Below are 13706 nucleotides of genomic sequence, written 5' to 3'. Positions count from 1 at the left end.
AAGAATAACTATTGCGCATTCCAATTAACAGGATGTTAAATGTACTTAGCCAACTATTACAAGGACTAACATATGATTCTGTCAATGTTTGGGGACTTATATGACAAGAAAACATACTAAAAGTCACGTAGTATGTAATTAAACTGAAAATTTGCACCATAATGACAGCCTGCAAACATACCCCACAACCCTCGTACTGAACTTTGTAAATATTTCCCAGATCTCATGCCATCTCTCCTTGGCCCCGTTGCCGCATTCCAAGATTTTACACGTTCCCCCTCCCCCCACCCCATGAGAAAATATCTTGGATGAGACAGCTCAGAATTTAATTAGAAAACCTCACAATTTCACCTATGATTCTGTGTTAGACAGACAAGGTGAGCAGACTCGGTAAGTCTTTTGAACAGAGGCTTAACAGTTCAGTACTTAGACTGTTAGATATACACTGAAAAGGAAAACATGTTAATTTTCTGAAACCACATATATCCATCTATACGGAAAAAGAAAAATGTTCTGTGGCGCTACTTAAATCCCACAATGTGTCGTTACTATAGTCACACAAATATAAAAAGGGGGTAGTAGAGAGATCAGAATCTCAATCCAAGATTACATCTTTTTCTCTATGGTCTAATAAATCTTGAATCTTTTTGTTTCATTTCTTTTTTTAAGAAAGAATATAGAAAAAGGGTCTTTTTTCAGATCTTTTTTTCTATCATCTTTTCTTATTATGGCAGATTCAAGAAAGTACATTACCAGTGAGGAGCTCAAGAATCACAATAAACCAGGGGATCTGTGGATATCCATTCAAGGTAAAGTGTATGATGTCTCAGATTGGATTAAAGAACACCCTGGTGGTGATTTTCCACTGTTGAATCTTGCTGGTCAAGATGTCACTGATGCCTTTGTTGCATACCATCCTGCTACTGCTTGGCAGTATCTTGACAAATTCTTTAATGGGTTTTATCTCAAGGATTATTCTGCTTCTGAGGTGTCTAAAGATTATAGGAGGCTTGTATCTGAGTTTACTAAACTGGGGTTGTTTGAAAAGAAAGGCCATGTTTGTTTCTACACCATGTGTTCCATTGCAATGTTGTTTGCTGTGAGTGTTTATGGCATCTTGTGTAGTGAGAGTGTGTTGGTTCATTTGATGAGTGGTGGTTTGATGGGGTTTCTTTGGATTCAGAGTGGTTGGATTGGTCATGATTCAGGGCATTATCAGGTAATGAGTACACGTGGACTCAACAGATTTGCTCAAGTGTTAACTGGGAATTGCCTTGCTGGAATCAGCATTGCTTGGTGGAAGTGGAATCACAATGCTCATCACATTGCTGTCAACAGTCTTGAATATGACCCTGATCTTCAGCACATGCCATTTTTTGTGGTATCTTCCAAGTTTTTCAACTCACTCACTTCTTATTTTTATGATAGGAAGATGACTTTTGATTCTTTTACTAGATTCTTGGTTAGTAATCAGCATTGGACATTTTATCCTGTCATGTGTTTAGCTAGGATCAATTTGTTTGCACAGTCATTCATATTGTTGTTGTCCAAGAAAAATGTGCCCTATCGAGTTCAGGAGCTTTTAGGGGTGGTTGCATTCTGGATTTGGTATCCATTGCTTGTTTCTTGCTTGCCAAATTGGGGTGAAAGGATAATGTTTGTTCTTGCTAGTTTCACAGTGACTGGAATTCAACATGTTCAATTCTGTTTGAACCATTTCTCATCTGACATTTACGTCGCACCGCCTAAAGGAAATGATTGGTTTGAGAAGCAAACTGGTGGCTCTCTTGACATATCATGCCCTAGTTGGATGGATTGGTTTCATGGCGGATTGCAGTTTCAGATTGAGCATCATTTGTTTCCTAGATTGCCAAGATGCCAACTGAGGAAAGTGTCTCCTTTTGTGAAGGACCTCTGCAAAAAGCATGGTTTACCTTATAATTGTGCCTCCTTTTACATGGCTAATGCTTTGACCATCAGCACCCTCAGAACTGCAGCTTTGCAGGCTCGCGATTTAACAAAGCCTGTCCCAAAGAATCTAGTTTGGGAAGCTGTCAACACTCATGGTTGAGACTGAAGAGCTCAAGGAAATCCGTGGGATGGTTTCTTTTCTCATAATTGCTGGTTTGGAGAAAAGAATTTCCGCTTTCGTTATTTATGCCTAGTATTGATAAATTCTAGCAACTGCATATCTTTGTAATATCTAGGAGAGAACAATTGTACTATTTCAGTCTGTTAAGGCTTAATCTATTGTATTTGATCCAGAATGCAGCAAGAGCAATTCATATTGTCCTTCTCTGGTTCAATTTAATGTATATTATCACCATAGTAGTAGCTTTGCAGGTTGCTGCAGATTTTGTTTTCTGCTCTACCTCCATGTTACGTTTGCTGGCTTTTGGCTCCTTTCCTCCCTGTATTTTTGCCTAGGCCCTGACTTGTACATGATGTCCTGAATTCAACCAATTTCAAACATGGTTTTGTTGTCTGCTAATGATTCTGTTGGAGTACAGGTCCAAGTTTGTACATGATTGTGCCATAGGAATTCTCTTAGTGTCCGGGAACATAGCACTGAGCTTATATTGTGCATAATATCAACTCATTAAACTTCACTTTTGCAAAATGGTCCTGTTGATTTCTCTTTATGTGTGGCTTGCAATAGTCTAGCATTAATAATTTGCTCTCCCAAATGCAACAGCCTGTGAATCTCTGGAGCTTTCTCTAAACTTGCAGGCCAAATTTTTGTTTCATTTGATTGTCATATCTTGCTGAAGTGGTGAAAATGTTCGAGGACATACTTGTTATATGCCTCACTGAATCTTTTTGTCTTATCTATCTACCATGTTTGGACTATCATTTGTCTATAAACGCTTCATGACAATATGGTTCTACAATTCTGAGACTGACAAGGTTACTCTTTCATAATATGTTGGAAGAAAATATCTGCTATGAATTCAATTTGAAGGTGGACATGTTAGGACGCGATGAATGTCAAATTTTCGACTCAGGGCTTCTTCTTTCATGTTATTCTTCAAATGCTACACTATGTTGCTCGAACTCTTCGAAAATGTCAGTGGTTGTATGACGGATCCACCAAAAGTTGTGCATTTTTTAGGATCCGACAAGGGTGCGACAATAGTTTGGAGAGTCCGCGCAACATAGATGATACATTGTTTTTTTCAGATCCCCAAAACTAATAATGCGGAGCATATAGCTATAGAAAATTCTTTTTAAGTCCATTGTACCAGTTGTTAGGCTACTTCATTTGATTAATGTTATTGCCTCAAAACTTTTTAAACTATGTTAGCAACTTTTCTATATCTGCAGAACCATCCAAAGTCCAATTTTCAGTCGACTAGCATACTTAACAATAAACTGCAAATATGCTTAGTTTAATATAACATTCAATGGCAAAATGGTTTCTCCCTGTCCCCGTTTCTGCTCATTGTTTTCTCAAGAAGTTTTTTCACCTTCTGTTTGATGTGGAAATTTTCGAAAGCAATGTGAATTCAATTTTAAAATTTACACAGATTTACCCACAAAATGATAGAAGATAAAAATGTTGATGATTAACAAAATAATAGAAATTATATCATTATGGACATATGTTCAATTGAGACGTTAGACTTAGGCCCGTTTGGGCAAAAGAAAAATTTGACTTTTTTGGGAAAAAATTTCACTTTTTCGAAATCAGTGTTTGACCTTGAAATTTTCAAATTTCACTTAAGTTAAATTTCAAAATTTTTCGAAAATTTGAAAAACATTAAAAAGTTATTTTTCAAATTTTTTACTTCAATTCACTCACAAAAATTCAAAAACAACTCCAAATTATAATCATGCCAAAAACAACTCTAATTTTCAAATATCATTTTCACTTAAATTTTTTTTCTCACTTTTTTTCGGATTTTCTCAATTCTTATATCCACACGAACGCTCACTTATAGTCACATTCAACTTGTAAATGCATTTTTTAACTCTTTCAAAAGCTTTGGCTTTTTGTAGTGTGAAATATTTAGTTATGGTTTAACTTGACCTTACTTCATGTCTCATGAGTATTAAATTTATTTTGTATTATTTTCAAGTGATACCAGCCTATTATATCTAAAATATATTTTAAAAATGTATATATACATTATATAAGGAAAATTTTATTCAAAGGGGTGTCATGACTTCCGTTCTCTGACCGTGAAGCAATTGCTCACACAAATCACAATTGTCCACCTTGCCATAAAAGTTAGACCGCTGTTGAGCCACAAACAAGAGTCTACGAGGCTGTTTGGCTAAGCTTATAAGCTGGTCAAACTAGCTTATAAGCACTTTTTGGCTTATCTACGCGTTTGACAAAATTAAAAGTGCTTATAAATTAAGTACTTATAAGCCAAAAATAAGTCAAAAGTCATAAGTTGGTCTCCCCCAACTTATCAAATTTCAGCTTATAAGCACTTTAGGTTTGACCAAAATATTTATTATTCTATCCCTAAAATACTTATTTTTAAAACAAAACTCTTCGTATACCCAGTTCTTCAGCTGCTTATTATTAATTTCAGCACTTTTATCCAAATACGTAACTGCTTATTTTTAAATCAGTTTCAGCACTTAAAAGTGCTTTTCAGCACCTAATGCTTATCAGCTACTCTAAATCAGCTAAGCCAAACGGGCTCTATTTCTTGGAGACTAATCAAAACAATAGTAGTAATCAAATCATTAGGTAAATAAACTTGCAGACCAAGTATTTTTTTCCCAACACCAACTCAAAAGTTAAAGACTTCGGTTGTGTTTGGTACCAAGGAAACTTTTTATTTTTCCTCATGAATTTATTTTAAAAAATATTTTCCTCATGAATTTATTTTTCTCCAATTGAAGAAAAATATTTTCCTACTAAGAGAGAGGAAAACATTTTTCAAAACTCTTTTTGCAATCTTTGCCACCTTATTCCCCATCCCCATCAACCCCTATCCCTACCCCCACCCACCCCCAATCCACTCCAACCTTGCCTACCCCACCCACCAAACAACCCATTACCCTACCCCCACCCACCACCCACCACACAACCCCTTACCCTACCCCCCCCCCCTAAATAAAAATATTATTAAGAGAACTTTATTTCGTGTTATAGGTAAAGTACTTTCCTTTTCATTTCAACAAAATGAGTATTTTATTTTTATGATATAAAAAATATTTTATTTTATTTCACCAAAAAGAGTAGTTTATTTTTATGATGTAGAAAGAATATTTTCTTTCGTTTCAACAAAATGAGTACTTTCTTTTCATTTTCATGTTGTAGAAAAAGTACTTTCTTTTCAATAAGAAAAAATATTTTCTTTTTAGTTATGGAGTTCAAATTTCATTTTTTTTCTTTTCACATTGGTTCCTTTTTGTCTGAATTTTCAAAAGAAGAATTAAATTCTTGAAGAAAATAGAGTCCTCAAAGTATTGGGTATTTTGTGTGCGGAAAGAGGGGGGGGGGAGCACATGAAACATGGGAATTTGGGGAAAGAGGGAAGGGCCAGGGTGACTCGACATAATATGAGGCTTAAGACGAAAATAAAAAGTTAGGCCTTAAACTTTTTTAATTATTTTTTTCTACTATTATAATTTATCGAAATCTAAAGAAGTTATAATTAATTTTAATTATTGCCAATGTCTAACCAATTTGTTTAATCTCTCTTGTGTTATCATGTTGAACTTTACTGATTAGCTTTGAAAAACTTTTTCAATCGAAGCAATTGATATAGAAATTGTTAACGGTAATTGAATTAACACTTTTTACCTGGTTGAGTTTGCTAATTAGAGTATTCTTCTACTTATACGGTTTCTCTTAAAACTTTTAATTCTTAATATAAGTTGAAACACATAATATTGCAGTAACTACTATGTTTCAAGAGTCATTCAATGTTAATGACAAATTTTAATAGTTACTTATCAAAGTAGCTTTAAAAAATGTCTATAAAGGCATTCAAAGGAATAAGAAAAATTGTTCTAAATTAACATTGTAAGAAGACCGAATTAAGTTGGGACGTATTAAAGACAAGAAACAACTAGTAAGTACAATTTAAGATGTGTAAAACTTTTAGCTATAACTATTTTCATCAAATAATTTAAAAATTCTATCAATAGTGCATAATTATTAAATATTATATATATTATTGATGGATTTTAGGGCCCAAAGTATTTTGGGGCCTTAAGGCCATTGCCTTAGAGGCCTTAGGCTCCAACCGGCCTTAGGAAAGGGATGAGAAGAGTAACATAAGATATTATTTTTTAAAAACATATTTTCTACTCTCTACCAAAATACTAGAAAATAATTTCTGGAATTTTTTTTCACTTACCAATTAAACAAAAAAAAATTAGTGATAAAACTACTTATTTTCCAAAAAAAAAAATCCAGGAAAATGTTTTTGTTCCAAATACACCCTTCATCTCTTTGTTCGCTTATTGAACCTGGAAAAGCTGTCACCTAATAAATTTGTTCGCTTAATTGATATATTTTTGACTTTTCAATATTATTCTACGATTGTAATTACCAAAATTTGTGTTATAAACTTGTGAATAATTCATGCTTTCCTAATATTTTTATTTTACTTGTGACGAAAGATTTGATGATAAAATAACAGTGAAAAATTGTTACAGCAAACAGTAGTTCGTTAAATTTGAGGATTTAAAACCATACTCCTTCGGTTATATATAAAAACCAAAGGAGTAGCAATATTATTACGTATTAAGTCTAATTATACGTTTTGCCATTGTACTTTTTGAAATGTAAATAAAGAAAAATAAAACTTAACGAGTGAGAACTAAAAATATTTAAATTACTGTTTGTGACGACATTCATCAAATTTGAAGTTCTCTATTTTGCTTCAAAAATTTTCTTGTTTCTCTCGATGGATGACTCTGTTTTGCATCATTGATGATTTTTGGTAGTCATAATTAAGGTGCTAAGTACTTTTAGGAGATTGTAGCCAAAATAATATCATTTGTTTGACAGTTATAAGGTTATAAAACCCAAACTCCGTAGGAATAAAGTTGCTGAGAATTGATGGAAGAAAACAAAAAGAGTTGAGTATTGATCAAGAAATGAAAATTAAAGTAGATCAAACGATGAACACGGCCATGTCAAAAAGAATAAATTTCTCATTTTTTTAGAAATAAGAACACTTGTAAGCAATATTAATGTTAAAAAATAGTAGACCAAATGAGGAACACTGAGTTTTTGAAAGTATTTTTGTGAATATTTTGAAGGTCTTCAAAAATATTCTGTCATTTTCGGAAGACAACGTGATAAAAGTCTTAATCTTTGAGGCTAATATTCATGCTGACGACCTAAGTGGAGGATGTCATCGAGTCATCCAAAATCTGGATCGATAAATTAATCGTTATTCGGCACAATTGTGACTTGTTATCATTAGATTATTCGGGTCCAAGAAGCGATTATCCAAGAACAACAAAATATCAATACTACGGCTTCCATCCGTGGAACTAATAGTACTTTGAGTTTTGATCTATTACCGTTGGATGCCTTTCATGGCTTCAACAAATCTATTTCGATTGGTATTCGAGAAGGATCAAGTAGCCAAATAATAGAAGGAAAATAATTCAAGAGTTTCAGCAATGATGAAGAATTTAAAGCTAAAATGATGGTGATAAGTTGTAATGGCAAATAACCCTTCATTGAATCTGAGGATTTCAAGCCATATTTTGTAAGTTTTCATGATATTAACAGCAGGAACATCAACTGAATAGAATAAAAGTTTTAGACTTTAATTTCTAATTAATCATATTTAGGATATCAGTTTGAAATTTTGTAGTTTGATTCTAACTATGGTTTTTAGTACTTTTACTAGATCATATTCAGTACCATTTGCCCGAGACTAAAATAATTGACCAATAAGTTAAAATTACGCTTCCAACAATAGGCCTTTAAACACTTGATTAAGTGGATTAATATTTTGTGAGGGGTTGCCTATTCTTATAGTAAATGATACAGTAAAATTTCATATATTTGTGAATGATTATTGTCACACCTCCTTTTTCCGCGCCCGGAGAGGGGGCGCAGGGGAGTTTTTCCAATTAAAGGACAATCGAAACGGGATTGGTTTATTTATTTCAGAGTCGCCACTTGGGAGATTTAGGGTGTCCCAAGTCACCAATTTTAATCCCGAATCGAGGAAGAGAATGACTCCATATTACAGTCTGCGTACCAGAAATCCGGATAAGGAATTCTGTTAACCCGGGAGAAGGTGTTAGGCATTCCCGAGTTCCGTGGTTCTAGCACGGTCGCTCAACTATTATATTCGGCTCGATTATCTGATTTTATACAAGTGTGAACTTATGTGCAAAATTTAACTTTAAACCGCTTTTGTCATTTACTGTTATTTTATCAAGAATTGCAACGTCGTGAAAACATATCTCGAACCACGTTACATCAATGCACCCATGGCTGTTGACATATTTCGACTCGGTTGAGATTTGGATTTGGGTCACATAAATGTGCACCCGAATTAAGGAGAATAAATTATTAAGACGTGCCTAAAGCAACTAGCGTATTGTTGTTTTGGGTAATGCCGAAAAATTCGCTAAATGGCCTGTCCCGAATTCTAAGTGTTTTAATGTATATACAGTTAGAGGGCCCCACAGCTGTGTATATTTTTATTTGACGAGGCTCGTCTCGTTCTACTTTTAAAAGGAATTCGCGACGTCATGGATATGCCTCTCGGATCACGTCACAATCAATGTACCCGTGATTAGAAATACATTTCGAATCCGTCGAGATTTGGATTTGGGTCACATAAATGTGCACCCGAGTTTAAGAAGGTAAGGCTTATTAAAGCGTATCCTAAAGAGACTAACGTGTTGTTATTTTGGGAGGGTTGTGAGATTTGCTAAGCAACCCGTCCTGGAAACTAAATGCTTCAATAATATACATTTAACAAGGGCCCCGCATCTGCGCGTTTTGTTTATTTTCCATCGAGGCTCATCTCGTTCTTATTTTAAAAAAAAAGATATCCTATAGCAACTATGTTTCTTGTCGTGTTTGTCTCTATCAATCGAAAACAGTAGATAGTCCTAATTAATTACATGCTTGCAAATTGTTTGTAACAACATTCAGAAATGCCTAAAATCGGAAACGGGGCTGTCCGAACAAATAATCACAGGCCCAAATCCAGCCCAAGCGTGATTGGCCAGACCTGGGCCACTGCTTGTTCGAAGCAGGCCGGCTTGGCCTGTTTTGGCCTGAACTCGACCTTTGCGAGGTTGAGGCCCTGAATTTGTGTTCCTGATCTTAAAACATGGTTTTAAGAGTTATATATAGCAATTTATTGGAAAGGAAAGAACTTATTTAGTGTACGAATTTCATGCTTGGCATACATTACAGGCTTATACTATACCTTTGAACTAAATATGAGATACAAACTACTGCCTTGGGCATACTCTCATCACCAACCTATATGCACATTCTAGCATTCAACTACCATACATTGACATTTATAGGCATGAAGACTACCTCTAGTACCCAGAACAAAAATGTAAAACTATTACACATTGCATGAATATTTAATGTAACAATCTATATCTATATAAAAAAAACATTCTTCAGGTCTTTCCTTTACATTCATGCTCAAATTTCCAGCTACATCTGACAGTGTCTTAGGTGTGTACCTGGTATAGAGGAACATGAGAAGAAGGAAAGGGATAAGCTGAGTAGCACACAGCAAACAACAGCAATCAGCAGATTCACAGCAACAACACAGCAACAAACAACCAGCCAATAATGATGAAGCTCAGCAAAGAGTCGGACAACAAATGGACAATCCCAGTGGTGTCCACAGTCCACAGACAAACAACAATGTTTCCCAGAACCAACGAGAACCAACAAATAGTCGAGTACCAAACCAATGAACCCAGGAAAGAATGATGAAGAAACAACAGAGTATTCAATACAGCAACACTACCAATTCAACAACCAGAAATAGCTCAGTCAACGCAAACAGCAGAACTTGGCCAAGACATCTTGACCAAAATGCACTCTTATACAACTTTCAGGCAGTGTTTGGTTACAATCTATTTGGAAACTAACTTATGTTTTTCAGCTTTCTTTAAATTCAGTAAACCTTTCCTCAGACTAAAAGCTTCAGCTTTAAGACTAAAAATTCCAGCCTTTTGTTCTCTCCTTTTCTGAAGACTAAAAGTCCAGCCTTTTGTTCTCTCCTTTTCTGAAGACTAAAAGTCCAGCCCCGTTTTAGTTCTCGAATGGCCTATTTATAAGCCAAAATGACCAAGTGCAGTTAAGCTGCCTGTCCTGCCAATTGGCAGAATACCCATACCCTTTAAGCCCATGCCTAAGCATCTTTGGTGCCAGCCCCTTTGTTCCCCACGCTTGGCTTTTGTTTAATCAAGAGTTATGGGCATTATTCATTTTAAACCCCATACTCTTGTGTCTTGTTCCCCATTGGTATTAGTTTAATCCCAAATTAGTACCCTACTTGTCAGCTCATTTAAACTAATTATTTTTTGTTCTTTTCAAACCCCAGACTACCCCTGTCAACCTTGATTATTACTGCCCCTGCCTATTGCAGCATCAGGGCATTTTTGAACGGATGAAAGTTCAAACTCAAGACTGCCTGGACTGAACCTTTTCAGTCAGTTTTACAATGCAAACAAACTATTTCAAACAATGCTGGGGCATTCAGTCAGTGGTAAAGTTCAATTAGTCATGCGACATTATTAGCTCATTCGATTTATTAGTTATAGAAAACTAATCGACGACATTTATCGAGTCGACTATACTAATTATAACAGGTAATAATCAGTCGTTCAAATAAACAACACATACAGGGACCTAAAGGGCTTCGGACAACTTGGTCAGTCACTAGGAACCTATATAAGTTTATTCATGCGACGACCATACTAATCGGACATGCTTATCATAGGACACATTTAAATCATACGCAGAAAACAATCGACCAAATAAAAGGTCTTTACAGAGATGAAAGAAATTAAGAAACTATCAGAAAATAACAAACAATTACCACAAAGCATGCTAATGACTTAATCAGCAGTTAATATAAACGAAAAGGGAAAGAAAAACTTACCGACAAAGTTTGAAATCAAAAATGGACCCAAATCAGACTCAACTTCGAACTCTTGAGGCCGAACAAACTTTAATCAGGGTGTTCTCACATGAGAACACCTTGATTAAGGTCTATTAGACCTCAAACCCTTGTCAAGACCGGCCAGATTCCCCAGGTGCATGTGTTCTAAGGTCTGGATTTTCAGATCTGGATTTTTAGGAGTTGTGGGTAGATTCAGACCAAACCAAGCTTGGTTTGGTCACGAGGAAGGTCAGGGGAGTGGCTGATACAAAGATGGTGAGGTTTGGTGTAGATCGAGTTTTGTCTCGAATCTTCAAATCCAGATTCGAGACGATAGGAGATGATTCGAGGTTCGTGGTTAGTGGATTCGTGTTCAGGGGAGTGAGGGGGTCTTAGGGTGTTCAGGGGGTGGTCATTGGCGTTCGTGCCGCCGGCTTTAATGGCGAAGGAGACTAGGGCGGCTGCTAGGGTTCGGGGGGTTTCAGGTTTGAGTTTGGGGACGATGACGGGTGGGGTTGGTATAGGGGGTGCGGGGTATGATAGGAGGCTTATATACGGGGAGGCTGATTGGATCTGAGCCGTTAGATCAGATGATCTCAACGGCTTAGATCTGATGCTGAGAGATGAGACGGGGTCGTTTGGTAGTTAAACGGGGTCGTTTGGTTTAAGTGAGGGGTTGGGTCGGATTGGTTATTGGGTCGGGTTTGAACACGGGTTGCTAAAAGGGGATCTGAGCCGTTGGATTGGCCTGGACGGACGGCTCAGATTGATTTGCCTGAAACGGCGTCGTTTCAGGGGAGGCCTGGGCAGCCGGATTTGGACTGGGTCTGGGCCTGTTATTTTTGTTTAATTTCTTTTGGCCCAAACCAATTTCCTTCCCTTTTTGTTTTCTAGTTTCATTTTTTTTAAAACAAAAAATAAAATAATAGATAATAAAATAATGAAATTAAAACTAAACAACAATGTAACATTTTAACACAATTATCACAAAATATTTAAGTAAGTTAACTAAAAGCCTAGAACGAACGATGCACACATATATATATATTTTTTGAATTTTCTTTTACTGACACATATTTTTGTATTTTTGTTTGATAATGACTGGATGCAAAATGGACAGACCCACAAATGACCAACAACACATGTTACGGAAAGATCGAAAAATTGTACAGCGAAGCCATTTGTCACTATTTTTATTTTCTTTTGGAGCGATTGTCCGTGAGGCAAAAATCATGTGCTTACAGCTGCCCCTCTTTGCACGAAGACACGAAGGGTTTTCGCGCAAAGATAAAGCGAGCGATTTTTGCCCGTCCGAATACTCCGTGTGAAGCATTTTTTTGAAAAAGATTTGACCGAACCTTTGCTTCAGAGGCTTCCAGGAATCAGGTCAATGTAGTTCGGGAAATTTTGGTAGCTGGGACTACCGTGTGACTGTAGTGTTTGCTGTTGTTGTGCGCTGTTATATGCTGCTGTAGGATGCTACTGCTCAACCGATCTCCCTGTTACATTGCTCTAAAAGGAAAACAAGAAGCTAAGCTAGACTGAGGATCATGAGATCTTATCCATCTTCCACTTGTTCTTGTTGCTTTGCTTTCTTGTCGGCTAACGCTTTCCTCCGGTGCCTTTATCTTGTGACTTTGGGAGAGGACGCTGGGCCTTCGCTGACATTTGAATGCCAGTTTTCATCACTTCGCTTGATCCGCTGGGGACATGGCTTTCTTCTTTAAATCTTCCAATGGCTTCTTCAGTGGTATGTTTCTTCATCAGCATTGCCATACTGGGCATGCTACAACGTTCCCAAACTGCTTCTTTTGAGACGCGTTCCTTTTTCCTTTTGAATTGCGCGCTTGCCTCTGCAGTTGTCTGCTTATGGGGATTTTATTGTTTCCCGTTTGGGCATCTCTGTTGTACCCATCCATCTTCAGGTGGGGTGACTGATACCAAACTCTAGAGCTAAAAGTATTCCCGCATTATACTAGTGGGCAACCTAGAACTTAAATGTATTCCCGCATTATACTGGTGGGCGACCTAGAACTTAAATGTATTCCCGCATTATACTGGTGGGCGACCTAGAACTTAAAAGTATTCCCGCATTATACTGGTGGGCGATCTAGAACTTAAAAGTATTCCCGCATTATACTGGTGGGTGACCTAGAACTTAAAATGTATTCCCGCATTATACTGGTGGGCGACCTAGAACTTAAAATGTATTCCCGCATTATACTGGTGGGCGACCTAGAACTTAAAAGTATTCCTGCATTATACTGGTGGGCGACCTAGAACTTAAAAAGTATTCCCGCATTATACTGGTGGGCGACCTAGAACTTAAAAGTATTCCCGCATTATACTGGTGGACGACCTAGAACTTAAATGTATTCCCGCATTATACTGGTGGGCGACCTAGAACTTAAAAGTATTCCCGCATTATACTGGTGGGCGACCTAGAACTTAAAATGTATTCCCGCATTATACTGGTGGGCGACCTAGAACTTAAATGTATTCCCGCATTATACTGGTGGGCGACCTAGAACTTAAATGTATTCCCGCATTATACTGGTGGGCGACCTAGAACTTAAAATGTATTCCCGCATTATACTGGTGGGCGACCTAGAACTTAAA

At 36.6% G+C, this 13706-nt stretch overlaps 1 protein-coding gene across 2 annotated transcripts; it reads left to right on the top strand.

Annotated features, from left to right (window-relative positions):
• Positions 1 to 263: 263 nt before the first annotated feature.
• Positions 264 to 2306, top strand: LOC107798633 (acyl-lipid (9-3)-desaturase-like). 2 transcript variants are annotated; one of them, XM_016621652.2, is made up of 2 exons: positions 264 to 390; positions 670 to 2306. In XM_016621652.2, exon 2 carries the CDS (start codon positions 728 to 730, stop codon positions 2069 to 2071), a length of 1344 nt encoding a protein of 447 aa, XP_016477138.1. In that variant the 5' UTR covers positions 264 to 390; positions 670 to 727; the 3' UTR covers positions 2072 to 2306.
• Positions 2307 to 13706: the final 11400 nt, after the last annotated feature.

The sequence above is a fragment of the Nicotiana tabacum genome, chromosome 1, assembly GCF_000715075.1.
Source record: "Nicotiana tabacum cultivar K326 chromosome 1, ASM71507v2, whole genome shotgun sequence".
Classification (NCBI taxonomy): domain Eukaryota; kingdom Viridiplantae; phylum Streptophyta; class Magnoliopsida; order Solanales; family Solanaceae; genus Nicotiana; species Nicotiana tabacum.
Note: the sequence above shows the minus strand (reverse complement) of the source record. Positions and strands in the feature narration are given on the sequence as shown.